The following is a 26,358-nucleotide window of genomic DNA, read 5'->3' as shown; positions in this document are numbered from 1 at the left end:
GGGGAAATGGAAGCTTAGAGTGAGGAAAATCGCCCAAAGCCTGGCGGGAAGTGGGTGGTAGGGCTGGCATTCTCACCCACGTCTTTCTCATCTCCATTTCCACCTTTCCTGTCACTTAGAGTCTAACTTAAAACACATCCGTGCCAGTTCTGGGACCAATATAGTGAGCCTATTACTGATGTCTGAAGGAAACACACTTATTTTGTTTCAACAATTAAAAAAAATTTAGAAAAATAATTCCATGAATTTCAAATATTAACTCTATCATGCAATGCCTTTTCTAATCCTTATCATTTACATACTTAGTTTTAGGTTCTTTTAAAAACAGCTTTACTGAGGTATGACTGATACACTTTAAATTGCATGTGAAGTATCCAATTTGATACATGTTCACATAGGCAAACACTTGAGAAATCATCACCATAATCAAGATAATGAAAATATCCCTCACCCCAAGTTTCCTTGTGCCACTTTGGAATTCTTCCTTCTTACTCCTTCTTGATTGGCTTTCTATCACTATAGATTAGCTTTCACATTCTCAAATTTTAGGTAAATGGAATCATTCAGTCTTTCTAGCTTCTTTCCCTCAGTATATTTGAGATTCATTCATGTTGTATCCTCAGCTCATTTTTTTTCATTGATGAGTAGTGTTCCGTTTTACAGAATGCTGCCGTTTGTTGATCCATTCACTGTTGATGTATGTTTGGATTGTGTCCGGTTCTTAGTACAGACAGAGCTGCCAGGAACATTCGTGTACAAATGTTTATATGGAAATATGCTTTCATACCTAGGAGTAAGTCGTATTGTAGCTGTATCCCTAATAATTAACGATGCTGAGCATCTTTAACTGTGCTTATTTGCCACCATATATCTTCATTGGTGGAGTGTTTGTTCAAATCCTTACCTGTTTTTCTTAAAATTGAGTTTTCTTGTTACTGAGTTTTGTGCTTTACAAAGGTCTTTTCCCAGTCTGTTGCTCATTTTTTTTAAAGTCTGTTAACAAGGTCTTTTGAAGAACAGAAGTTTTCTATTTTGATCAAGTCCAATTTATCAATTTTAACTTTTATGGGTTTTTTTTTTTTTTTTTTTTTTTGGTGTTATAGCTAAAAAGTCATTGCCTGACCTCTTAAAGTCACAAAGATTTTCTCCAATGTGGTGCAAAATACAGATCTAAGTTAATATTTTTGTATGTGGACATAAATGTTCTAGTGCCATTGGTTAAAGAGATCTTTTCTCCAATGAGTTGACTTTGCACTTTTGTTGAAAATCAATGGACCATATATAAGTGGTTCTATTCCTGGACTATGTGTTATGTTCCATGATCTCTTTGTCTATCTTGACACCAATAGCACACTTTCTTGTTTTTATAGTTTTATAATAGGTCTTGAAGTCAGGTAATTAACTCCTCCAACTTTGTTCTTTTCAAAGCCCTTTTAGCTATTCGAGGTCCTTTGCATTTCCATATGAATTTTAGAATCAGCTTGCCAATTTCTACAAAAATGCTTACTGTTGGGATTTTTATTTGGATTGTCTTACATCCGTTGACTCCCGGCTTTTTGCTCCCCTGATGTCAGAATTTCTTCTCTTAATAAGGTTTCAAAAGTCATATGGATTACGGCCTGCCCTTATTCAGTTTGGCTACACCTAAATAGGATTAGAGGATCCTGTTCACAAATGAGTCCACCCTTAGCTGATAATACATTTTCCAAGAGTTACAAACGAGTTCAGACCCACAGAAATGCAAGTTAAGATTAAGAACATTCCTTTGTTGGTATACGTGATTCACTCTCAAGGTCTTCTCATGATTGCATGAGGAACACCCACATTATCAAGGGTAAAATTACTTAAAGTCAACTTACTATAGATGTTAACCATGTCTACAAAATACCTTCACAGCAACGTCTATTAGTATTTGTTTAAATAACTGATATTATAGCCTAGCCACCACAGTCCTCTTGGCGCCCTTAAATCACACTTAATCTCCAAGTAAAGACAGTATTATCCTGTGTACAACCAAAGACACACTAACCCTTTCCCCACAAGAAGATGCAAAGTCTTTGGAGGATGTTCACACCTCTTATATCTTCTAACTTAAATACTGTGATACAAAGTTAGCTAATATTACTACATCTTATGTTATTTGATAAAGAGATAAGGAAGGGAAGAAAACAAAGATATTTCATACATATAAATATATATAAATACACACACATACATACATGAACATAGACATAAAATGAGGAAGAAATACTCATTAAGGTCCTTGTTTCTGCAACTAGTCACATGGTCATAACTGACATTTATCACGACCTTCCTCCACTACCCATTCCATGTTCCCTTTACCCTCAGCAAGCTCTTCAGCTGGCCGTGGTTCTTTGCCTGGTGGGGTGACCCAAACCTTCATCCCTGAAGTTTCTGGGCCATTGGTAGTCCTGCCTGGATTGGGTTGTTGCAGTTTTCCATTGACTTTAATCACAGGGCATGGTAGTATTAAGAGACGCCTAGGGCATCTCCTGTATTCCAGGAAAACTCTTCTCTACTTTCATTGTGTATTTGCAGTGCTAATTCCCCCTGATAGTCAGGATCAGTCACCCCAGCCAGTACAGTAATCCCCTGCTTTGCTATTGATTCAGAAGCAAGAGGAGCATGAAGTGACCAGGTGGCAGTCTTAACTCCCAGTTCAATGAAGTCATTGCGTCTCCCAGTGGAAGCACTCCTCCCTGTGGAACAACAAAGCATAAGGCCACAGGAACAGGAACCAAAAATCTTGCTAGTGGGTCACTAGGGGTGATAGTGAGTGGTGCCATTCCCATTTCCACCCCTTGATTCCTGGACCTGTGAATCCTGACTTATGAGAGAAAGAGCACCATAGAGTAGACGCTGATTTAGAGCATACACAGCCTCCTGGAGAACACTGCCCCAGCACTGAAAGGTGTACCTCCCATTTGGTACCATAATTGTCTTCAAAAGGCTATTCCACCCTTCTGTCAAGCCAGCTCTTTTAGGATGATTGAAGAACATGGTAATACCAGTAAATTCCATGAGTGTGAGCCCATTGCTGCACTTCATTGGCTGTGCAGTGATTTTCTTGATCAGCAGCAATGTTCTGTGGAATACCATGATGGTGATAAGGCATTCTCTAAGTCCCTGGATGGTATTTTTGTTAGAAACATTGTTTGTAGGGAAGGCAAATCCATATGCAGAGGTAAGTGTCTATTCCAGAAGGAACAAAACACTCTCTCCATGTGGAAGTGGTCCAGGATAATCAACCTAGTAATGGCTGAATACTGCCAGAGGATGGTGCCACATCAGGAACTGAGTATTGGTCTCTGCTACTGGCAGAATAGGCACTCAGCAGTGGCCCTGGTGAGTGGAAGTCCATGTTGCTGAGCCCATCTATAACCTCCATCCCTACCACCTTGGCCACTTTGTTCAAAAGCCTACTGGGCAATGACAAGAATGGATGTGTAAAGAGGCAGAATCTGGTGGTAGTACCAGGTTCAGCAGTAGAACAGTAAGTTGCCATACATAGCAGTCTCATAAGCATTTAATTTCTCTTCTTCTTAGGTTAGGTGACATTAAATGGCAGGAAAATATTTATTTTCCCCCCAATTCCTTCTCATTTTAAGAAATTTCATATATTAAAATTATGTCAATTTCATTCTCCAAGTAAGGTTTTCTCATTTTACGAATTTAAGCAAACTGGGCTTAGGATATGCTTCTACAACATGCTTAAATATCAGTAAAATGAATTTCGTGGACTTCTAGTTCTTGACACCTAATGTGGCTTATTCAATATTTGGTTAAAGTTGTTCTAGCTCCTTTGAGTTCCTCTAGCATCTACCACAGCCTTGTGCACAAAGTAGAAATTAATAAAATGTCCATAAAAGGAAAACATGGAAACAAGTAACTGTTGTCTTTTCATTAAATCTGCCAGCACAGTTGAGCATCTACTATTTGCAAGAGCATAGTTTGCAAACCTCTCTTGTGGGTGGTTTACAAACCTGGCGGATGAATAGAATCAGCAGTAGAACTTTGGAAATTAAATAAAAATCAAATTATTGGCTCCCACCCTCAGGGACTGATTCATTTGGCCTGGAATGAGAGAGAAAGCTATATTTTTATAAAAGCTCTCCAGATGATTCTAATGGTCAGCCATGTTTGGGAACTGATATAAGGCAATGCGGCCTTCTTTGGAGAACACAAATCTGGCATTATAAAAAGTTTAGGAGTAGTAGTTAAATTGTTCATAATATTCCAAGCATAAGAAGCCTTTTAATTTCTTTTTGAAGAGGAAACTCAGTATTCTTTCTAATTCCAACAATTAAAAATGTAGCTAAATGCTACAAATTGGATCTTCATTAAAAGCACAGTTGACCCCTTTTGCTTCCTATAAACGTGTTTTCTTTGTTTTTCCCACAGAGGAGGAAGATGATGATCTCTTTGATGACCCTCTGCCACGACCTTTAAGGCACAAGGTTCCAGACCAGCAGACTCTTCACTCTGAGTCATCTTCTGTGACTGCAATATCAGAAAACCAGCCTGGAAGACCAAGACAAAGCACAACATGCATTGAAACCTCTTTTTTGGCAAACTTTGTAGATTGTGAAGAATCCAACGGTGAAAGTGAAGAAGAATTAGAAATTGCAACTTCATTTAAAGGTGATCTGGATCCTGTGACATGTCACCAGCACAAGTCTGATGTGGATGTGCCACAGTGGGAAGTGTTCTTTAAAAGAAATAATGAAATCTCAAATGATGGTTTGGAAAATGTCCCTTCATCCACAGAGGCAGGGGGATCTCAGTCTCCAAAGCTTTTCAGTGACTCTGATGGGGAATCAACCCACATCTCTTCCCAGAATTCTTCTCAGTCAACACACATATCAGAACAGGGAAGTCAAGGCTGGGACAGCCAATCTGACACTGTTTTGTTATCTTCCCAAGAGAGAAACTGTGGTGATATCACTTCCTTAAACAAAGGTGGCTACAGACCAAGAATCAAAGAGAATATTCCTGCCCCCCAGCTGGAGCAAAATGTACTTTGTCCAAAGGATGCTTACCCTGATTTTAAAAGCAGAAATCAAGATGTAAATAGAGTACCTAGTGTTGGAGAACCAACTACTATAAATAGTGGGAATCACACACCTGAAGAGAAGAGGTTACTAAATCTTAGCTCAAATGCAGATTCACAAGGCTCCTCTGACTTTGAAATTCCCTCAACTCCAGAGGCTGAACTACCTAAAAGAGAACATTTACAATATTTATATGAGAAGCTGGCATCAGGTGAAAGTATAGTAGTTCATAAAAAAGCAGCTCACTCTTAGATATTTAAGAATTAAAAACTCTTCATTATAGGGCAACCACTAAAAAGACCTATACAAATTAATAATAGTTGAAACCACAATAGATAAATTAAAGTGGAATCCTTAAAAATTCAAATAACCTAAAAGGCAGTAAAAGGGAAACAGAGGAACAAAAACCAAAAGGAACAAACAGAAAACAAATAATAAATGGTAGACCTAAATCCAGATGTATCAATAATTACATTAAATATAAAGGGTCCAAACACACCAAAGCAAAGACAGATTGCCAGAATAAAAAACAAGAAACATAACCCAACTATATGCAGTCCACAAGAAACTCACTTCAAATATGTGATGCGATCAAATTGTCATGTATACAACACTCTACCCAATAAGAGCAAAATATGTTCTTTCCAAGTGCACGTGGAACGTTCACCAAGATAGACCATATCCTGAGTCATAAAAGCACTTTTGAATAAATTGAAAGAATAAACTTGGATCTATTATAATAAACTGATGGGTATAGGAAAAATCACCTTAAATTTCAAAATACATCACTTAAGAACCTTGGTATAAATTCAGTGGTAAAATTTAAACTAGAAAAATTAGGACCTAAAAGAAAATACATAATGATCAAATGGCTAAATTATGTGTATGTTCTTTGAGTCTTTCACCTGCCTTAAGTAGTGGGTTATGTTTTTGCATTATTTTGTATGAGGATTTAATAAAATTTTATTAAATTTGCAAACACTGATATTTCATATATTAAGGAAGCAAAAGCAGAGGTTTCACTTTCAAGTTTAAGTCAAGTATCAAACACAATCAGTAGGTCAGTTAAACCACCAATGACATGCACCATCCTGCCTCACGGTAATTCGACTAAAAGTAAGTATTGGACGTGCAAGACTAATTAGGATGACAAGACTTAAATGTTGGTGGGAGAGGAGAATATAAACTTGGTGCTCAGAACCAATGTAGAAGAGCCAGGCTCTTGTTTCTGTAGAAGGGGATGTTGCATTCCCAAATGTTGGTAGCAGAGCAAATTAGACTTGACTGTTTAAATGGGAGGATGCTTCTTTGAGGGGGTAAAAAGTGGACAGTGACTCCTTGGTGTCAAGCTTCAGTTAATAAACTTTCAGGAGAGAAGGGATGGGGAGAAGTTACTGACATACTTAGTAAGGAATAGGGTTGAGAGTAAGGGGATGAGGTTGGGAGGCTGGTTCAACTCATTTCCTATTGGTCTTAGAGGAATATGCTGAAGCATTCAATTTAAGGGAAGGGTCTCTGCCCTGAAGTACTCAGTAGTAAGTTTCAGTAATAGGTACACCAGTGGAGGTTAGTATGAGAGTAGTAAGGTGGCTGGGGGAAAACGCATAAAATACAAGGTTTCCTTTTTTCTTTCTTTTTTTTCCCTCCATTATCCTCCTAACTCCATCATTTACGAAATGCTGACTCCTCTTTTCTACTTCAGCTGCTGCTGTGAGCTGACTATATGATAAAATACTGCAGTTTTCAATATGTAGCAATACAAACTCAGTATGATTGGGGCAGGATTATACAAATTCATTCCATATTGCCCATCTCCTCAAAGAGAATACTCTTAAATTTTATAAATTCAAAGTGAATAAAAATCCCTGGAGAGAACCAGTAGGGATTAGAAATCACTGGGTTAGTATCTAGCCATAACTATAATAGGCCCATTTATGGAAACCCAGAGCCTTTTCACTATTTATAGCTCTAAAATTTAGTTATACTTCATTATCATAAATCATGTAATTGAATGTAACCATATACATTTATATACATCCACTGACACTTAAGAATCTTAATAGTATGGCTTATGTCCTAAAGTGCTTTTTCATTTTGCTAAGTTGTTAGCACTCTCAGCAGTTTATAAACACACCATTAATTTAATAGTAAATACTGCCACATTTTCATTGTTTTATGTGTGAGACTCAAATGTAATAGGCATATAGTAAATGCTGGCTGAATGAATTATGGGCTAACTATACTGAAACAGACTGTGGCCACCAGAGATTTTAAAGCATAGGTTCATAGTACAGAGTAATGGCTGGTACTTAAATATGGGGCTTACTCTGTGTATTTGTTAGGGTTCTCTAGGGAAACAGAACCAACAAGAGATACCTGAAAATAAAAGATTTTATAAGAGTGTCTCATGCAGCTGTGAGGATGCATGAGTCCAAATTCTGTAGGGCACGATGCACGTGTCCAAATTCTGTAGGGTAGGCAGCGAACTGGCAACTTTGAAGATTTTCAATGAACTCCTCAGGAGATACTGGCTAGCCAAAGAAGTGAAGGTTCTCTCTCTTCTCCCTTAAAGTCTTCAACTGACTGGATTAAATCCAGCTGATTGAATTCTCTCATTGTGGAAGACCCACCCTTCATTGATGTAATCAGCCACAGATGTATTGACTGATTTAATAAACCTGCGTTCTGGTTTATTAACCAGCCACAAATGTCCTTGCAGTATCGGGTAGACCAGTGCTTATTTGACCAGACGCTTGGGCAACATCACCTAACCATCTCAGCCCACCACTTGTCAACTTGGCAGTGAAACACATAACCTTAAACCATACTTAATCTCTATATAGAACACAATAACAGACATATGTTTCACCTAATGATAGTCAACTGCCCTATGTACAACTGGAAACATACTAAATCTCTCCAGAATAGGGTGCAAGTCCTTGAGTAACATTGACTCTTAAATTTGATTTCCTATAATTTAAATATACAAAATGAAAAATACAGTCATAGCAAAACGAGGAAATATTCATGCCATCATAGTCCTCATTTCTGTAACTGATCATGTGGTCACAGTTCATATTTATCACTACCTTCTTGTACTACCATGTTCCCTTTACCCTCAGCAAGCACTTCGGCTGACTGTGGTACTTTGACTGGTGGGGTGACCCAAACCTTCATTCCTGAAGTTTCTGGGTCATTGGTAGTCCTGCCTGGATTGGGTTGTTGCAGTTTTCCATTGACTTTACTCACAGGGCATGATGGTACTAAGAGATACCCTAGGGGGTCTCCTGTATTCCAAGAAAACTCTTCTTTACCTCCATTGTGTTTTTGCAGTCATTTCCCCTTGATAGGATCAGTTGCCCCAGCCAGTACAGTAATCCCCCTCGCCTGTTGATTCAGAGGCATGAGAAGCCCAAAGTGGCCAGGTGGCAATCTTAACTTCCAGTTCAATGGAATTGTGTCTCCTGGTGGAAGCACTCCTCCTTTTGGAACTAATACTTGTAGGCCAGAAGAGATTAAGATTGCAGGAACTGGAAACAAAAATTTTCCTAGTAGATCACTAGGAGTGATAGTGAGTGGTGCTACTCCTGTTTCCACTCCTCGATTCCTGGACCTGTGAATCCTGGCTATGGGAGAAACAGCACTATAGAGTGGATGCTGATTCAGAGCATACACAGCCTCTGGGAGAACACTGTCCCAGCCCTGCAAGGTATTGCCACCTAGTTGGTGCCATAATTGAGTCTTCAAAGGGCCATTCCACCATTCTATCAACCCAGCTGCTCCTGGATGATGGGGACCAGGGTAAGACCAGAGAATTCCATGAGCATGTGCCCATCCCCTCACTTCATTTCCTGTGAAGTGGGTTCCTTTGTCAGAAGCAGTGCTGTGTGGAATACCATGATGGTGGATAAGGCATTCCATTAGTCCACAGATGGTAGTTTTGGCAGAAGCATTGTGTGCAGGGAGTGTGTGTCTATTCCAGTGAGAACAAATTGCTGCCCCTTCCATGATGGAAGTGGTCCAAAGTAATCAACCTGCCACCAGGCAACAGGCTGATCTCCTCCAGGAATGGAGCCATATCGGGGACTGAGTGTGGGTCTCTGCTACTGGCAGATTGGGTACTCAGCAGCGGCTGTAGCCAGGTCATCCTTGGTGAGTGGAAGTCCATGTTGCTGAGCCCATGCATAACCTCCATCCCTACCACCATGACCACTTTGTTCATAAGCCCACTGGGCAATGACAGGAGTGGCTGGGGGAAAAGACTGACTGGTATCTACTGAACAGGTCATCTTATCCACTTGATTAAAATCTTCCTCTGCTGAAGTCATCCTCTGGTGAGCATTCACATGGGATACAAATATCTTCATATTTTGTGCCCACTCAGAAAGGTCCATCCACATACCTCTTTTCTGGATTTCTTTGTCACAGATTTTCTGGTCACGTTCCTTCCAAGTCTCTGACCGTGCAGCCAAACCATTAGCAACAGCCCATGAATCAGTATACAAATGCACCTCGGGCCAGTTCTCCTTCCAAGCAAAATGAACAACTAAATGCACTGTTTGAAGTTCTGCCCACTGGGAGGATTTCCCCTCACCACTGTCCTTTGGAGACATCCAGAAAAGAGCTGCAGTGCTGCAGCTGTCCACTTTGGGGTGGTACCTGCATATCATGCAAAACCATCTGTAAACCAGCACGCGTTTTCTCTTCCTTAGTCAATTGATTGTAAGCAACTCCCCAAGAGGCCATACCTGTGGGCTGGGAAAGAGAAGGTAATGTGTCAGGAGTGGGAGCCATGGGAATTTGGGCCACTTCCTCATGTAACTTACTTGTGCCTTCAGGTATATTATTTCATATATACCATTTCCATTTTATGATGGAGTGGTGCAGTGCATGCCCAACTTTATTGCTTGGTGGGTCAGACAACACCTAGCTCATGATAGGTAACTCAGGTCTCATGGTAACTTGGTGGCCCATGGTTAAGCATTCTGTCTCTACTAAGGCCCAATAGCAGGCCAAAAGCTATTTCTCAAATGGAGAGTAGTTACCTGCAAAATCCTAAAGGCCTACATTGTGATTCTCCTATAGAAGCCTGCCAAAGGCCCCAAACCAAGTCTCTATTTCCCACTGATGCTTCTAGCACCATTGGATCAGCTGGATCATATGTTTCAAGTGGCAGAGCAGCTTGCACAGCAATCTGAACCTGTCGCAGAGTCTCTTTTTGTTCTGGTCTCCACTCAAAACTAGAAGCTCTTCTGGTCACTCACTAAATGGGTCAGAGTAGCACACCCAAATGAGGAATAAGTTGTCCTCAAAATTCAAAAAGTCCAACTAGCCATTGTGCCTCTTTTTTGGTCATAGGCAGGGCCAGATGCAACAGCTTATCCTTCACCTTAGAAGGGATATCTCGACATGCCCCACACCACTGGACACCTAGAAATTTTACTGAGGTGGAAGGCCCCTGTATTTTGTTGGATATATCTCCCATCCTCTGACATGCAAATGCCTTACCAACAAATCTAGAGTAGTTGCTACTTCTTTCTTACTAGGTCCTGTCAACATGATATCATCAGTTTAATGGACCAGTGTGATGTCCTGTAGGAGAGAGAAATGATCAAATTCCCTGCAGACAACGTTATGACATAGGGCTGGAGAGTTGATATACCCTGGAGGTAGGATAATGAAGATATACTGCTGGCCTTGCCAGCTGAATAAAAACTGTTTCTGGTGGCCCTTACTAACAGCTATTGAGAAAAAAGCATTTTCCAGATCAATAGCTGCATACCATGTACCAGGGGATGTGTTGATTTGCTCAAGCAATGTTACCACATCTGAAACAGCAGCTGCAATTAGTGTCATCACCTGGTTAAGTTTGTGGTAATCCACTGTCATCCTCCAAAACCCATCTGTTTTCTGCAATAGGAGAGTTGAATGGGGATGTGGTGGGAATCATCATCCCTGCATCCTTCAAGTCCTTAAGAGAGGCATTAATCTCTTCAATCCCTCCAGAAATCCAGTATTGCTTCTGATTTACTATTTTGCTAGGCAGGGGAAGTTCTAGTGGCTTCCACTTGGCCTTTTCTACCATAATAGCCCTCACTCCATGAGTCAGAGAACCAATGTGGGGATTCTGCCAGTTGCTGAGTATATCTATTCCAATTATGCATTCTCAAACTGGGGAAATAATCACAGAGTGGGTCCAGGGACCAACTTTACCCAATGTGAGATGGACCTAAGCTAAAACTCCATCAATCACCTGACCTCCACAAGCCCCAATTCTGTCTGGTGGACCAGAGTGATGTTTTGGGTCTTCTGGAATTAATGTCACTTCTTAGCCAGGGTCTAATAATCTGATCATATCCTTTTCCCCAACGCACAGTGTATGTTAGGGCTCTCTATGGAAACAGTATCAACAAGACATATCTATAAATATAAGATTTTATAAAAGTGTCTGATGCAACTGTGGGTATGCACGAGTCCAAATTCTGTAGGGCAGGCAGCAAACTGGCAACTCCAGTGAAGGTGTTCGATGAACTCCTCAGGCAATGAACAGGCAACTCTGATGAAGGTGTTCAAAGAACTCCTCAGGAAATGCTTTGCTGGCTAGCCAAAGAAGAAGTGAAGGTCCTCTATCTTTCTTGCTTAAAAGTCTTCAACTGATTGGATTAAATCCAGCTGATGGAATGCTTTCATTGTGGAAGACACACACTTCATTGATGTAATCAGTCACAGCTGCAGCCAATTAACTGATGATTTAATAAGCCAGCCTTCTGCTTTATTAACCAGCCACAAATTGTTCTTGCAGTAACAGGCCAGTGCTTGCTTGACCAGACACCTGGACACCATCACCTTGCCAAGTTGACACATGAACCTAACCATCACAGTTACCCTGCGGAAGACTGGGAGGATGATTAACACAAATTATTGGCAGCGTAACAGGGTTCTTCCCCAAGGGTACCCAGCTGTGCTGGTTTGAATGTATTATGTTCCCCAGAAAAAGCCATATTCTTTGATGTAATCTTGTGTGGGCAGATGTTATCAGTGTTGATTAGATTATAATTCTTTGAGTGTTTCTTTGGAATGCACCTCACCCAGCTGTGGGTGATGACTCTGACTGGATAATTTCCATGGAGGTGTTGCTCCGCCCATTCAGGGTGGGTCTAAGTTGATCAGTGGAGCCATATAAATGAGCTGACATAACAGAAGGAACTCAGTGCAGCCGTGAGTGATGTTTTGAAGAGGAGCTACAGCCAAGAGGGACACTTTGAAGAAAGCACAGGAGCTGCAGATGATAGACAGTTTGAAGATGGCCATTGAAAGCAGACTCTTGCTCCAGAGAAGCTAAGAGAGGACAAATACCACAAGTGCAACTAAGAGTAACATTTTTGAGGAGCTGCTGCCTAGAGAGGAACGTCCTGTGAGAAAGCCATTTTGAAACCAGAACTTTGGAGCAGACACCAGCCACGTGCCTTCCCAGCTAACAGAGGTTTTCTGGACACCATTGGCCATCCTCCAGTGAAGGTACCCAATTGCTGATGTGTTACCTTGGATACTTTATGGCCTTAAGACTGTAATTGTGTAACCAAATAAACCCACTTTTATAGAAGCCAATCCATCTCTGGTGTTTTGCATTCTGCAGCATTAGCAAACTAGAACAGATTTTGGTACCAGAGAAGGGGGGTGCTTTTGCTGCTGAGTTTGCAAATACCAAACATGTTGGAATGGCTTTTTAAATGGATAAGGGGAAGATTCTGGAAGAATTGTGAGGAGCTTGATAGAAAAGGCGTAAACTGCTTTGAAGAGACTGTTTGTGGAAATATGGACTCTAAAGATACTTCTGACAAGGCCTTGAACAGAAATGATGAATGTGTTGTTGCAAACTGGAAGAAAGGTGATCCTTGTTTTAAAGTGGCAGAGAATTTGGCAAAATTGAGTCCTGGTGTCAGATGGAAGGAAGAATTTGAAAGCGACAACCTGGAATACTTAGCTGAGAAGATCTCCAGACTACATGTGGAGGACGTACACTGGCTTCTCCTTGCAGCTTATAGTAAAATGCAAGCAGAGAGAAATAAACTTAGAACTGAACTGTTGGATTCAAAGAAACCAGAAACTGATGGTTTGGAAAATTCCAGGCTTCCAGGGGGTGGATCCCCAGAAGCTACAGCCCAATGTGAGGATGTAACCAAACATGGAACCCAGCCACCATTTCAGTACAAGCCAAGATTGGAAAAGGAGTTATCGAGAAAGGATTTGTGGAAAGTCCTATTGTCTGATGGCTTTGACCCCTGTGTGCTTCACGCAAAGCCAACAGAATTTTTGCGAGATCTTTATAGACAGAGCCGTTGCCAGTCTGGACTGGAGGAGACAGACAAGGAACAAATTGAAGGAAAAATTTCTTCAAAGACAGAGCCATGGAGGTTGAGGTCTGGAGTCAAGAGGTCTTGGGCTGGGAGAGTGGAGCAGTCCACACGCGAGGAAAGGGTGTTTGCCCTGGAGGTCGAGGGCGGGCTTTCCACCTCGATGCTCAGGGAATGCTTTACCACCTCAGGTCCCAAAGAGGGTGGAGCACATTCCCAGGGAATTAGGGAGAGCCTGGCTGCCACCACACTGTTCTGAAGGGATTGAGCATGTGCCCAGGAGATGGAAGGGAATCCGGGAACTGCCCCGATATTTGAGGAGGGTGGGGCCAAGAAGGTGGTCTCCCCAATGTGTGGATACGTTGGAGCACTCACCCAAGCATTTGGAGAGGAAAGGGCTGCCGCAAAGGACCTTAGGAAGCGTTAGACTCCCACTATCTCAAGCCCCAAGGATGCAACCTCGCTTTGCTAATGACTCTCAGACTTCGAAATCTAATGGAGTTTGTCCTGCGGGTTTTAGGAACTGTTTTGGTCCTGTGAACCCTGTTTTCCTTACTGTTTCTCCTTATGGCAATGCAAATGTTTATTCCATGAATGTCCCTCCTTTGTATATTGGAAGCACGTAACTTGTTCTACGTTCACAGATCCACAGCTAACGGAGAATTATGCCTTAGGACTGACCATGCCTATAATTGATTTTGATGGAATTTTGTACATAACTATTGTTACTGAAATGATTTAAGTTTCTGTGATATTGTGGGATGAATGTATTTTGTATTTGGAAAGAATATGTTTTTCTGGGGTCCACGGGGTGAAATGTGCTGGTTTGAATGTATTATGTTCCCCAGAAAAAGCCACATTCTTTGATGTAATCTTGTTTGGGCAGATGTTACCAGTGTTGATTAGATTATAATTCTTTGAGTGTTTCTTTGGAATGCACCTCACCCAGCTGTGGGTGATGACTCTGACTGGATAATTTCCATGGAGGTGTTGCTCCGCCCATTCGGGGTGGGTCTAAGTTGATCAGTGGAGCCTTATAAATGAGCTGACGTAAGAGAAGGAACTCAGTGCAGCCGTGAGTGATGTTTTGAAGAGGAGCTACAGCCAAGAGGGACACTTTGAAGAAAGCACAGGAGCTGCAGATGAGAGACAGTTTGAAGTTGGCCATTGAAAGCAGACTCTTGCTCCAGAGAAGCTAAGAAAGGACAAATACTGCAAGTGCAACTAAGAGTGACATTTTTGAGGAATTGCTGCCTAGAGAGGAACATCCTGTGAGAAAGCCATTTTGAAACCAGAACTTTGGAGCAGACGCCAGCCAGCTAACAGAGGTTTTCTGGACACCATTGGCCATCCTCCAGTGAAGGTCCCCAATTGCTGATGAGTTACCTTGGATACTTTATGGCCTTAAGACTGTAACTGTGTAACCAAATAAACCCACTTTTATAGCAGCCAATCCACCTCTGGTGTTTTGCATTCCAGCAGCATTAGCAAACTAGAACACCAGCCTTACCCTCATCCAAGGGGCTCTGGGTCTGTAATTTGTCTCAAGTCTGGGAATTTATTAAGGGTTCATGACTCTCTGTTTTTATAATTCAAGTTTGACTTTTGTTCACTAGACCTGGAATTCTTCTGCTTATACAGATCAAACAAGAATTCAGTAGACTGCCCATCTATTTTACATCCAAGTGCTCCAAGATCTACTACCCAATGCCATAAGTCTCTGTGAATCAGATTATTTTGACTGCTGCTTTGAATCTTCTGTCCACTGTGATAGCCATGCCCACCTTGTCTTTGGAGATTAACTGCTGTCTCGTGGCTTCTGCCAACTCAGGATCGAATTATCCCCATTGTGTTTATGGATTCCATTACTGTGAAATGGAATCCATCTCTGCCACTCCAGATTTGGGGATCTGAACCTGACTCCCTTTCGATCAGCCCGTCCCTTTGGAATGGAGCTCACCCATCTCTCAGGACTAACTCACCCATGTTCAATTGCTGTTAACATGGAAGTCTTTTCCACTTCAGCCTTCAAAGTTCTTTTTTGAATATTTGCTACTACCACCATACCACCATACCACTACTACCACTGATTTTGGTACCAGAGAAGTGGGGTGCTACTGAGTTTGCAAATACCAAACATGTTGTAACAGCTTTTTAAATGGATAAGAGGAAGATTCTGGAAGAATTGTGAGGAGCTTGATAGAAAAGGCCTAGATTGCTTTGAGGAGACTGTTGGTAGAAATGACTCTAAAGAGGACTTAAACAGAAATGATGAATGTGTTCTTGCCAACTGGAAGAAACCTGATTCTTTTTTTAAAGTGGCAAAGAATTTGACAAAACTGAGTCCTGGTGTTGGATATGGAAGGCAGAATTTGAAAGCAATGAGCTGGGATACTTAGCTGAAAACATCTCCAAACTACATGTGGAAGATGAAGCCTGGTTTCTAATTGCAACTTATAATAGAATGCAAGAAGAAAGAGATAAGGTGAGAAATGAACTTGTGGGTACAAAGAAACCAGAAGCTGATGGCCTGGAAAACTCTGGGCTTCCATGGGGTGGAACCCCAGAGACTACAGCCCCACGCAAGGATTTAACCAAACATGGAAATTGACTGCCCTTTTAGTACAAGCCAGGATTGGGGATGGAATTATCCAGAAAGGATTTGTGGAAAGTCCTATTGTCTGATTGTTCTGACCCCTGTAAGCTGCATGCCAAGCCAACAAATTTTTTGCAAGATCTGTAGAGATGGAACCACTGCCAGTCTGGACTGGAGGGGATGAAGAAGGAACAAATTGAAGGAAAATTTTCTTCAAAGACACAGCCATGAAGATTCAGGTCTGAAGTCAAGAAATCTCAGGCAAGGAGAGCAGAGCAACCCGTGAACGTGGAAAGGGTGAGTTTGTCCTGGAGGAAGAGTGCAGGCCTTCCATCTGGATGCTCAGGAAGTGCTGCCACCCCACTGCTCAGAGAGGGGAGAGCCTTTGCCCTGGAGAGGCAGAGTCTGGGTGACACCCCCATGTTTGAGGAGGGTGGAGCCAAGAAGGTGGTCTCCCCACTGCATGGATATATTGGAGCACTCCCCCCAGTGTTTGGAGAGAAAAGGGCTGCCATATAAGCCTTTGGAAAGGGTTGGACTCCTGCTCTCTTAAGCCCCAAGGATGCAATGTTGTTCTGTGAAGACTCTCAGACTTTGAAGTTTACTGAAGATTGCCCTGCAGGTTTTAGGAACTATTTTGGTCCCTTGAACCTTATTTTCCTTTCAGTTTCTCCTTAAGGCAATGAGACCATTTATCCTATGACTGTCCCTCCTTTGTATGTTGGCAGCAAATAACTTGTTCTAAGTTTCACAGCTAGTGGGGAATTTTTCCTTAAGACAGACCATGCCTGTAACTGATTTTGATAAGATCTTGTATTTACCTGTTGTTAATGAAATGATTTAAGTTTATGTGATATTGTGATGGGATGAATGTGTTTTTGCATTTGGAAAAAAACTTGTCTTTGTGGGGTTCAGGGGTGGAAGTTACCAGCTTGGATATATTAAGATCCCTACAAAAGCCATGTTTTAATCTGATCTTGTAGGATATTTGGATTAGGTTGTTTCCATGAAGATGTGACTCACCTAATTGTAGATGCCAACCCTGATTGTTTCCAAGGAGGTGTGGCACTGCCCATTTAGAGTGGGTCTTGGTTGGTTGACTGGAGTCCTTTTGAAGGGGCTGACAGGCCCAGATGCTTGTTGACACTGATGTTTAGACATGCGTGGAAGTGCAAACAGGATGTTTAACTGAGAGATGAAGCCCAGAGTTTGCCCCAGGATATGCTAAGACATGACCCCCAGGAGCTTAGAGAAATGTCCTGGGAGAAAGAACCAAGAACACATAAGAGCTAAGAGAGGAGCTGAAAAACAACCCAGGATCAGCAGTTGCCAGCCATGTGCCTTCCCAACTAACAGAGGTTTTCTGGATGCCATCGGCCATCCTTCAGTGACGGTATCATCTTACTGATGCCTTAATTTGGACACTTTTATGGCCTTTGAACTGTAAATTTGTAACTTTAAAAATCCCCTTTATAAAGGTCAATCCATTTCTGGTATTTTGCATAACAGCAGCATTTGCAAACCAGAACACTCTGTGACAATGTTCTAAGCCTTTTATGTAGTCTATTAACTCATTTAATCCTCACAATCAACCTTTGAGGTAGGAAAATCTGATATCCCCTTTACAGATGAGATGAAGGCCCAGAAAGATTAGTTCACTTAGTAAGGGAGTAACAGGCTGTTCTGGTTTGCTAATGCTGCTGCAATGCAAAACACCAGAAATGGATGGCTTTTATACAGGGGGTTTATTTGGTTATAAAGTTACAGTCTTAGGGCCATAAAATGTCCAAGATAAGTCATCAACAATTAGGTACCTTCACTGTAGGATGGCCAATGGTGTCCAGAATACCTCTGTTACCTGGGAAGGCACATGGCTGGTATCTGCTGTGGAGTTCTGGTTTCAAAATGGCTTTCTCCCAGGACTTTCCTCTCTAGGCTGCAGTTCCTCAAAAATGTCACTCTTAGTTGCTCTTGGGGTGTTTTTCCTCTGAGCTTCTCCAGAGCAAAAATCTGCTTTCAACGGCCACTTTCAAACTGTCTCTCATCTGCAGCTCCTCTCTCAGCTCCTGTGCATTCTTCAAAGTGTCCCTCTTGGCTGTAGCAAGCTTGCTCCTTCTGTCTGAGCTTATATAGTGCTCCAATAAACTAATCAAGGCCCATCCTGAATGGGTGTGGCCACACCTCCATGGAAATTATCCAATGAAAGATCTTGCCCACAGTTGAGTGATCACATCTCCATGGAAACATCCAATCAAAAGTCTCCAACCCAATCAACACCAATACGTTTCCTGCCCACACAAGACTGCATTAAAAATAATGGCATTTTGGGGGACATAATAAATTCAAACCAGCACCGAGGTGAAGCTGATTCCAAAAGGTAGTTCGGCTGAGTCTATGCTCTTAACTACTAAGAAACTAAAATGGTCTGAATTCACTGTAGTGGCTACTTGATTTTTAAGAACCTTAAAGTATAAAAGGAAAACTGAAAAAGCTGTTTCAAATTATCAAGATATACTGCAGAAGAAACCCTGCAGCTAGCCATATTTAGGAGTCCCAGGGCCTAGCTGTTTGTTTAAATACTAGAAACTGATTTTTTTTTTTAAGTTTAGCTGAACTTGAAGACTGTTTTAAAACAAGTCAGCAGGAGAGAAACTAAGATGGCGGCTAGGTGAGACAGGGTGAAAAAACACCTCCGTGAAAAACACTAGATAAAAACCAGAGGGTGACCCAGAATACTGGTTACAGTGATGCGCCAGCTGGATGAGGTCTGCTAGTTCCAAAGGGGCTGTATACTTGGTGAAACCGGGAGTCTGCATTCTGAAATGAGTGACTGAGCTGGCTGGAAGACTTGCAGCCACATGGAGGTCTGGGGAAGCCGGGGTTTGGCATTTGGAGACCAACGGGCTCTTTTAAAAAAAAAAAAGGGAAAAACCCAGGAGCGGCTGCAGCAGCGATAGTGGGAACCATGCAGTAAAACACAGCAAGGGGGGCTGGGCCGGCCTCTTGGTGCCTGGCCTGGAAGATAGCCCGCTGCAGATACCCTTGGGGCTGGGGGAACGGAGGGGAGAGCTGGAAGCCGAAAGAAACCCTGCGGCTAGCAGCTGGCTCCCTGGAGGGCTGGATAAACTCCTGCCCGGGGCCATGCCCACAGCCCAGAGCCCCATCAGTTGTCTCGGAGCTGGGAAGGAGGAACTGTGCGAGGAGGGGGGTGTGGAGACACCCTGTTTGGCCATCTTTGCATCAGGCTGAAAGCAAGCCAGCATGGCCCAGTGGGCCGGGGCTTCCCTTGAGGGACAGCGTGCACTGGTGATGTAGCAAGGCATTCCCTCAGCAGAGGTCCTGGAGATCACGGCTGGGCGAGGGGACCCGCTCGGAGAACCCAAGGACACTACACCAAGTCTGGTGGTTTGTGGGACAGTGAGAGAGAGGGTCTGGGGCTGAAATGAAATGAAGGCTTAGACTCTTGCGGCAGCCTTGAATCTCCGGGATCCTGGGGGATTTGAATATTGCAGCTGTCCTTCCTCCCTGGCCACCTGTACACACGCCCCACATTCAGGGCGGACGGCTCCAGCAACACACCCAATCTTAGTTCTCAACTGAACCCCACAAGAATCATTTCCCCACACACCACAGGAACAAGGTGGAGAACTGACTTGAGGGGTATAGATGACTCACAGACGCCATCTGCTGGGTAATTAGAGAAAGTGTACGCCATCAAACTGTGTTTCTGAAAAACTAGATAGGTATTATTTTTTACAACTTGAAAGAACCCTATCAAGCAAAGCAAATGTCAAGAGGCCAAAAACTACAGAAAATCTTAATGCATATGATAAAACCAGAAGATATGGAGAATCCAACTCCAAACACACAAATCAAAATATCAGAAGAAACACTGTACTCACACAATTAATCAAAGAACTACAATCGAGGAATGAAAACATGACAAAGGATTTAAAGGACATCAAGGAGACCATGGCCCAGGACATAAGTGATATAAAGAAGACCCTAGAAGAGCATAAAGAAGACACTGCAAGAGTAAATAAAAAAATAGAAGATCTTATGGAAATAAAAGAAACTGTTGGCCAAATTAAAAAGACTCTGGATATTCACAATACAAGACTAGAGGAAGCTGAACAACATCTCAGTGTCCTAGAAGTCCACAGAACAGAAAATGAAAGAACAAAAGAAAGAATGGAGAAAAAAAATGAAAAAATCAAAATGGATCTCAGGGATACGATAGATAAAACAAAACATCCAAACTTAAGACTCATTGGTGTCCCAGAAGGGGAAGAGAAGGGTAAAGGTCTAGAAAGAGTATTCAAATTGTTGGGGAAAACTTCCCCAACCTTCTACACAATATAAATACACAAAGCATAAATGCCCAGTGAACTCCAAATAGAATAAATCCAAATAAACCCACTCCGAGACATATTCTGATCAGACTGTCAAATACTGAAGAGAAGGAGCAAGTTCTGAAAGCAACAAGAGAAAAGCAATTCACCACATACAAAGGAAACAACATAAGACTAAGTTGTGACTACTCAGTGGCCACCATGGAGGCGAGAAGGCAGTGGCATGACATATTTAAAATTCTGAGAGAGAAATATTTTCAACCACGAATACTTTATCCAGCAAAACTCTCCTTCAAATTTGAGGGAGAGCTTAAATTTTTCATAGACAGACAAATGCTGAGAGAGTTTGCCAATAAAAGACCTGCCCTACTTCAGATACTAGAGGGAGCCCTACCAACAAAAAAAACAAAGAAAGGAGAAAGAGATATAGAGAATTTTAACTGACATATATAGTACCTTACATTGCAAATCAACAGGACACTCATTTTTCTCCAGAGATCATAGATTTTTCTCCAGAAGGGACCATAAGCTGGGACACAAAACAAGCCTCAAGAAATTAAAAAAAAAAAAAAAAAATGAATATACTCAAAGCACATTCTCCAACCACAAATAGAAGTCAATAATTTTTGAACTGTAATTCCACTAGTTACTTCATACATGATATAAAATACACAAACTCTAATAACAAATCAGTGGTTTTGAACTCAACGTAAAATATGTAATTTTAGACAACTATATAAAGGTGGGGGAGTGGAGGAGTATAGGAACATAGTTTATGTGTCCTGTTGAAGTGAAGGTGGTATCAAAGAAAAACAAGATTGATACGGATTTAAGAGGTTAATTGTAAGCCCCACAGTAAACACAAAGAAATTATCAGAGAATATAACCATAGAGATGAAAAGTAGAGTTTGGGTTAAGAGAAATGGGGGAAGGGGCAATGGGGAGTTAAGAAATGAGTGTAGGATTGCTGTTTGAGGTGAAGGGAAATTTCTAGTAATGGATGGTGGGAAAGAGCATTACAACATTCTAAATGTGATTAATCCCACTAATGGAAGGCTAGGGAGGGGGTGGAATGGGAAGATTTAGGCTGTATATATGTCTCCACAATTGAAAAAAAAAAGAGAGATATTCTAAATAGATGACAGCTGAATGCCAAGGATGGACTTGGATGGGATTGGAGGATAGAGGACAGGTGGCTCAAAGAGACACAGTTGAGACATAAGGAAAAGGAAATATAGAATGTAAGCTTTGTATCATTGAATCTCTTGTACTTCTTAGCTGCGCTTAATGGGATTGCATAAAAGAATGTTCTTGTTCATGGGAAGTGTATACGTGAATTATAGTGTATGTTCAAGGATGTGTGCAGCTAGCTCTCATATGTTCAGAAGACAGAGCAATAGATGATGGATGATAGATAGGGAGGGAGGGAGGGAAAGAAATAGCAATGTGACAGCATGTTAAAGTTGGTAGATTGAGCTATCAGGGGAGGGGGCCAGGGTATGATGGAATTCTGTGTATGGGGTTAGTATTGTCTGTGCAACTGTTCTTATAACTTTGAATTTATTTCAAAATAAAAGAAATAAAAAAATAAATAAAAAATAAATTAAAAAAACAAGTCAGCATAGTACAGTTTACTGCCTACTAGCTGTGATCTTGGGCACTTTACCACTACTTAATCAGCTTAAGTCTATTTCCTTAGGAGTTATATAGGGAAGACAGCACCACCCTTATAGACTTCAAAAAGTACAGCAGAACATATGAAAGGCCTAAGACTTGCTCAATGAATATTAGCTCTGAATTCTAAAATTCCTTTGCATTGCCAGGTGTATGGGAACGGTTATTTTTTTGCGTTAATCTTGTATCCTACCACTATGCTGAATTCCTTTATTAGCGCTAATAGCTTTCTTGTGGATTCCCTGGGGTTTTCTAAATATAAGATTATGTCATCTGCAGAGAGATAGTTTTAACTTTTCTAATTTGGATACCTTTTTTTTTCTTAGCTACTTGCTCTGACAGTAAGTTCTGGTACTATGCTAAATAGCAATGGTCAAAGCAGGCATGTTTGCCTTGTTACTGATTTTATGGGGAAAGTTTCAAGTCTCTCACCATTGAGTACATTGGCTGTGGGGTTTTCATAAATGGCCTTTATTGTGTTGAGAAACTGCCCTTCTAGAGCTACTTTTCTGAATGTATTTTATCAAGAAAGGGTGCCGGGTTTTGTCAAATGTCTTTTCAGCATCTACTGAAATTACAGGTTTTTTTCCTGTCATTCTATTTATGTAGCTTACTACATTGATTTTCATATGTTGAACCACCCTTACAATCCTGGGTTGATTCCCACTTGATCACAGTGCATCCTTTAAACATACTGTTGTATTTTGTTTGCTATTATTTTGTTAAGGATTTTGCATCAATATTTATGAGGGGAAACTGGTCTGTAACTTTTTCTCGTGATATTTTTACCAGGCTTTGGTATCAGAGGAATGCTGGTCTCATAGAATCAATTAGGAATAATCCTTCTTGAATTCTTTGGAAGAGTCTGAGAAAGATTAGTATTAATTATTCTCTAAATATTTGGTGAAGCCATTTGGTCATGGACTTCTCTTTGGTGGAAGGTTTTTGGATTATTGATTCAATCTCTGTTAGAGGTTTGTTGAGGTTTTCTGTTTCAATAGAAGGAGTCAATTTGAGTTATTGAAGTATTTCTAGGAATTTTTCCATTCCTTCTAGATTATCTAGTTTGTTGGCATCCAATTGTGCATAATATTCTCATACAATACTTTTTATTTCTGTTAAGGTCAGTAGTGGCATTACCACTTTCCTTTCTGATTTTAGTTACTTGCATCTTTGCTATTTCTGGCAGTCTGGTTAAGCATCTGTCAATTTTTTTGGTATTTTCAAAGAAGCAACTTTTTGTTTTTTCTCTCCAATGTTTTTCTATTCTGTTTCATTTATCTCTAATGTTAAATATTTCCTTTGTTCTGCTAACTTTGGGTTTACTTTGTTCTTGCTTTTCTAGTACCTTAAGAGTAATGTTAGGTTCTTGAGATTTTTCTTCTTGTTAAATATAGGCCTTCATAGCAATAAATTGCCCTCTGATTACAGCTTTCACTGCATTCCTCAAGTTTTGGTGTGCTGTGTCTTTGTTTTGTTTCTAAGTATTTTCTAATTTCCCTTGCAATTTTTTTTTAACATATTGGTTGGTTGTGGTAGTGGTTAAATTCCATGTTTATAAATTTTCCAATTTTCCTTCTGTTATTGATTTCTAGTTTCATTACTTTGTGCTCAGTTTACTTTTTATGACTTTGGTATTTTTAAATTTGAGGCTTCTCTTGTGCCCTAGCATATGTTGTTTCCTAAAGAATGACCTGTGTACATGTGAAAAGAATGGGTAGCTGCTGTTGTTGGGTGAAGTATTATTATCTATGTTGGTCAGATATAGTTGATTTATGGTGTTGTTCAGATCCTCTATTTCCTTACTGATCTTCTGTTTAGATGACAGTGGTGTACTGAAATCTCCAACTGTTATTGTAGAACTATTTCCCCCTTCGCTTGTTAGTTTGTTTCATATATTTTGGTACTCTCCTGGTAGGTGCATACATATTTGTAATTGTTGAATCTTCTCATTGAATTGACTCTTTTTAATGTCCTTCCTTGTCTTTTGTAAGTTTTGGGCTTAAAGTCTATTTTGTCTGCTATTAATATAGCTACTCTTGTTCTCTTGATGACTATTTACACAAAATATCTTTTTCCAGCCTTTAACCAGTTTGTGCCTATGGATCTAAGATGAATCTCTTGTAAACAGCACATAGTCGAGTCATGTTGCTTTATCCATTCTACCAATCTCGGCATTTTGGAGAGTATAATCCAATTATATTTAAGGAAATTACAAGCCAAGACTTAGTTCTGCCATTATACTAACTGTTTTTTTGGAACTCATGCCTTCGTCTCTTAATTAAGGCCTTCCTTTTTGTTTAGATGTTCTGTAAAATGAGCCATTGTGAATCTCTTATCCCTTCCTTGTGTGTACCTTTTTTAGTTATTTTATGGTTACCAAGAGGATTACATTTAGCATATTAAATCTATTGCAGTTTAGTTTGTATTGAGTCCAATTTGACTTCGATAGCCTGCACATTTACAGTACTCTCCATTTGTGTTGTTCTTATCACAAATTACATCTTTATGCATTGTGTGCCTGAGAACAAAGATTTATGCTTGTTTTTTATGCATTTGAATTTTAAGCCTTATAAGCAAAACATTGCATTATAAATTAAAAATGAAGTAATACTGGCTTTTATATTTACAAGTATTGCTACTTACAGTGGAGATTTTTGTATCTTCCTCCAGCATTGAGATACTGTCCAGTATCCTTTCCTTTCAACATGGGGAGCTCCCTTTAGCGTTTTCTGTAAGACAGGTCTAGTGGTAATGAACTCATCAGTTTTTGTTTTGAAGGACATCTTTGCTAGGTATGTTATTCTCAGGTAAAAGTCTTTTCTTTCACCTAAATATGTCCTCCCACTGCCTTCTGGCCTCCATGATGTCTATTGAGAAACCATATGTTAATCTTATTAAGGATCTTTTACATTGCTTTCTTGCTGTTTTTGCTTTTGTCCTTGGCACTGGACAGTTTAATCATAAACGTGTCTCAGTGTAGATCTGTTTGGGCTCATCCTGCTTGGTGTTCATAGAACATCTTGGATTTGTATATTCATATCTTTCATCAGATTTAGTAAGTTTTCTGCAATTATTTCTTCAAATATTTTTTTTCTGGTCCTTTCTCTCCTTTTCTGGGACTCCTATGCCTATATTGGTGTGCACAAAAGTGCTTCACAGGTTCCTTGGGCTCTATTCACTTTTTTTCTTTCTGCTCTTCAACCTGGACAATTTCTATTGCTTTGTTTTTGAATTTACTGAAATTTCTTCTGCCTTCTCCAATTTGTTTTTGAAACCCTTTATTGAAATTTTCACTTCAGTTATTGTACTTTTGAGTTCCAGAATTTCCATTTGGTTCTTTTCTTTATAATTTCTATCTCATTATTGAAATTCTGCTTTTGTTCATACATTGTTTTACTAATGTATTTTGGCTTTGTCCATCTTTTCCTTTAATTCATTGATCCTCTTAATGAGTTATTTTAAAGTCTTTGATTAGTGATTCCAGAGACTACACATCCTCTGCCAATACTTTCTGTTGAATTATTCTTTTTCTGTGGCCATATTTCCTGGTCTCCTTGTGTGTTTTGTAATTTTTAGTTGAAAACTGGGCAGTCTGAGTACTATGTTGTGGCTACTTTGGAAATCTAGTTTTCCCACTCTTCAGTCCGCCAGACTAAGAACAAGAAAAAAGGAGCACAAGAAAAAGGGGAAAGAGAAGGAAAGAACAAAAGAAAAAAGTGGAAAAATAATGGACACTACGCTCCCCTCCCCTCAACACACACACACACACACACAGACACACACACACACACACACACAAAGGAAAAATAATGAAGTGTACTGCTTATCCAAATATCTTATGTACTCGTGGGAAGACAGAAGCTGCTGCTTTCAAGGCTGAAACCCAGGCCACTGTCCATGTGCATGCCTCAGGGACCCACCAGACCAAAAAATAAAGCAGAGAAAGAGGAAAACCAACAAACCAAAAAACAATGAAAGAGGTGTACTGGCTCTCTCTGTCCCTGAAGATGCTGGTGTAAGGCCAGAAGACACTGATTCTTAAAGAAATCAAGCCTAGCTAGCATCTGTGCTAGGCCTTCAGAGATCCACTAGATTAAACAGCACAAGAAAAAGAAGAAACCCAACCAATGAACAAAGCGCACTGGGTTTTTTAGTCTGAGGCCAGCAGCTGCTGCTGTGAAGGCTGAAACCAAGGTTACAGTATATGTTGTGCCCTCAGGGGTCTGCCAGACCAGGAAACACATATGCACACACACAGAAGGAAAAAATAAAGGTGCACTCACTCTCTACACCCAGGTGGATGCTGG

General features: G+C 40.7%; 1 protein-coding gene across 7 annotated transcripts in view; it reads left to right on the top strand.

The window, feature by feature from the left end:
- Nucleotides 1–6,176, top strand: part of DCLRE1C (DNA cross-link repair 1C) — a 37,373-nt gene extending 31,197 nt beyond the window's left edge. For 2 of the 7 annotated variants that reach the window (XM_037846502.1, XM_037846501.1), the window contains exon 12: nt 4,423–6,069. In XM_037846502.1, the coding sequence (XP_037702430.1) occupies nt 4,423–5,324 (902 nt within the window). In that variant the 3' untranslated portion in view covers nt 5,325–6,069. Of the gene's footprint in view, nt 1–4,422 lie in introns of all 7 variants that reach the window. The other 5 variants (XM_037846498.1, XM_037846499.1, XM_037846497.1 and 2 more) reach the window with 5 other exon arrangements.
- The last annotated feature ends 20,182 nt before the right edge of the window (nt 6,177–26,358 follow it).

The sequence above is a fragment of the Choloepus didactylus genome, chromosome 8, assembly GCF_015220235.1.
Source record: "Choloepus didactylus isolate mChoDid1 chromosome 8, mChoDid1.pri, whole genome shotgun sequence".
NCBI lineage: Eukaryota > Metazoa > Chordata > Mammalia > Pilosa > Megalonychidae > Choloepus > Choloepus didactylus.
Note: the sequence above shows the minus strand (reverse complement) of the source record. Positions and strands in the feature narration are given on the sequence as shown.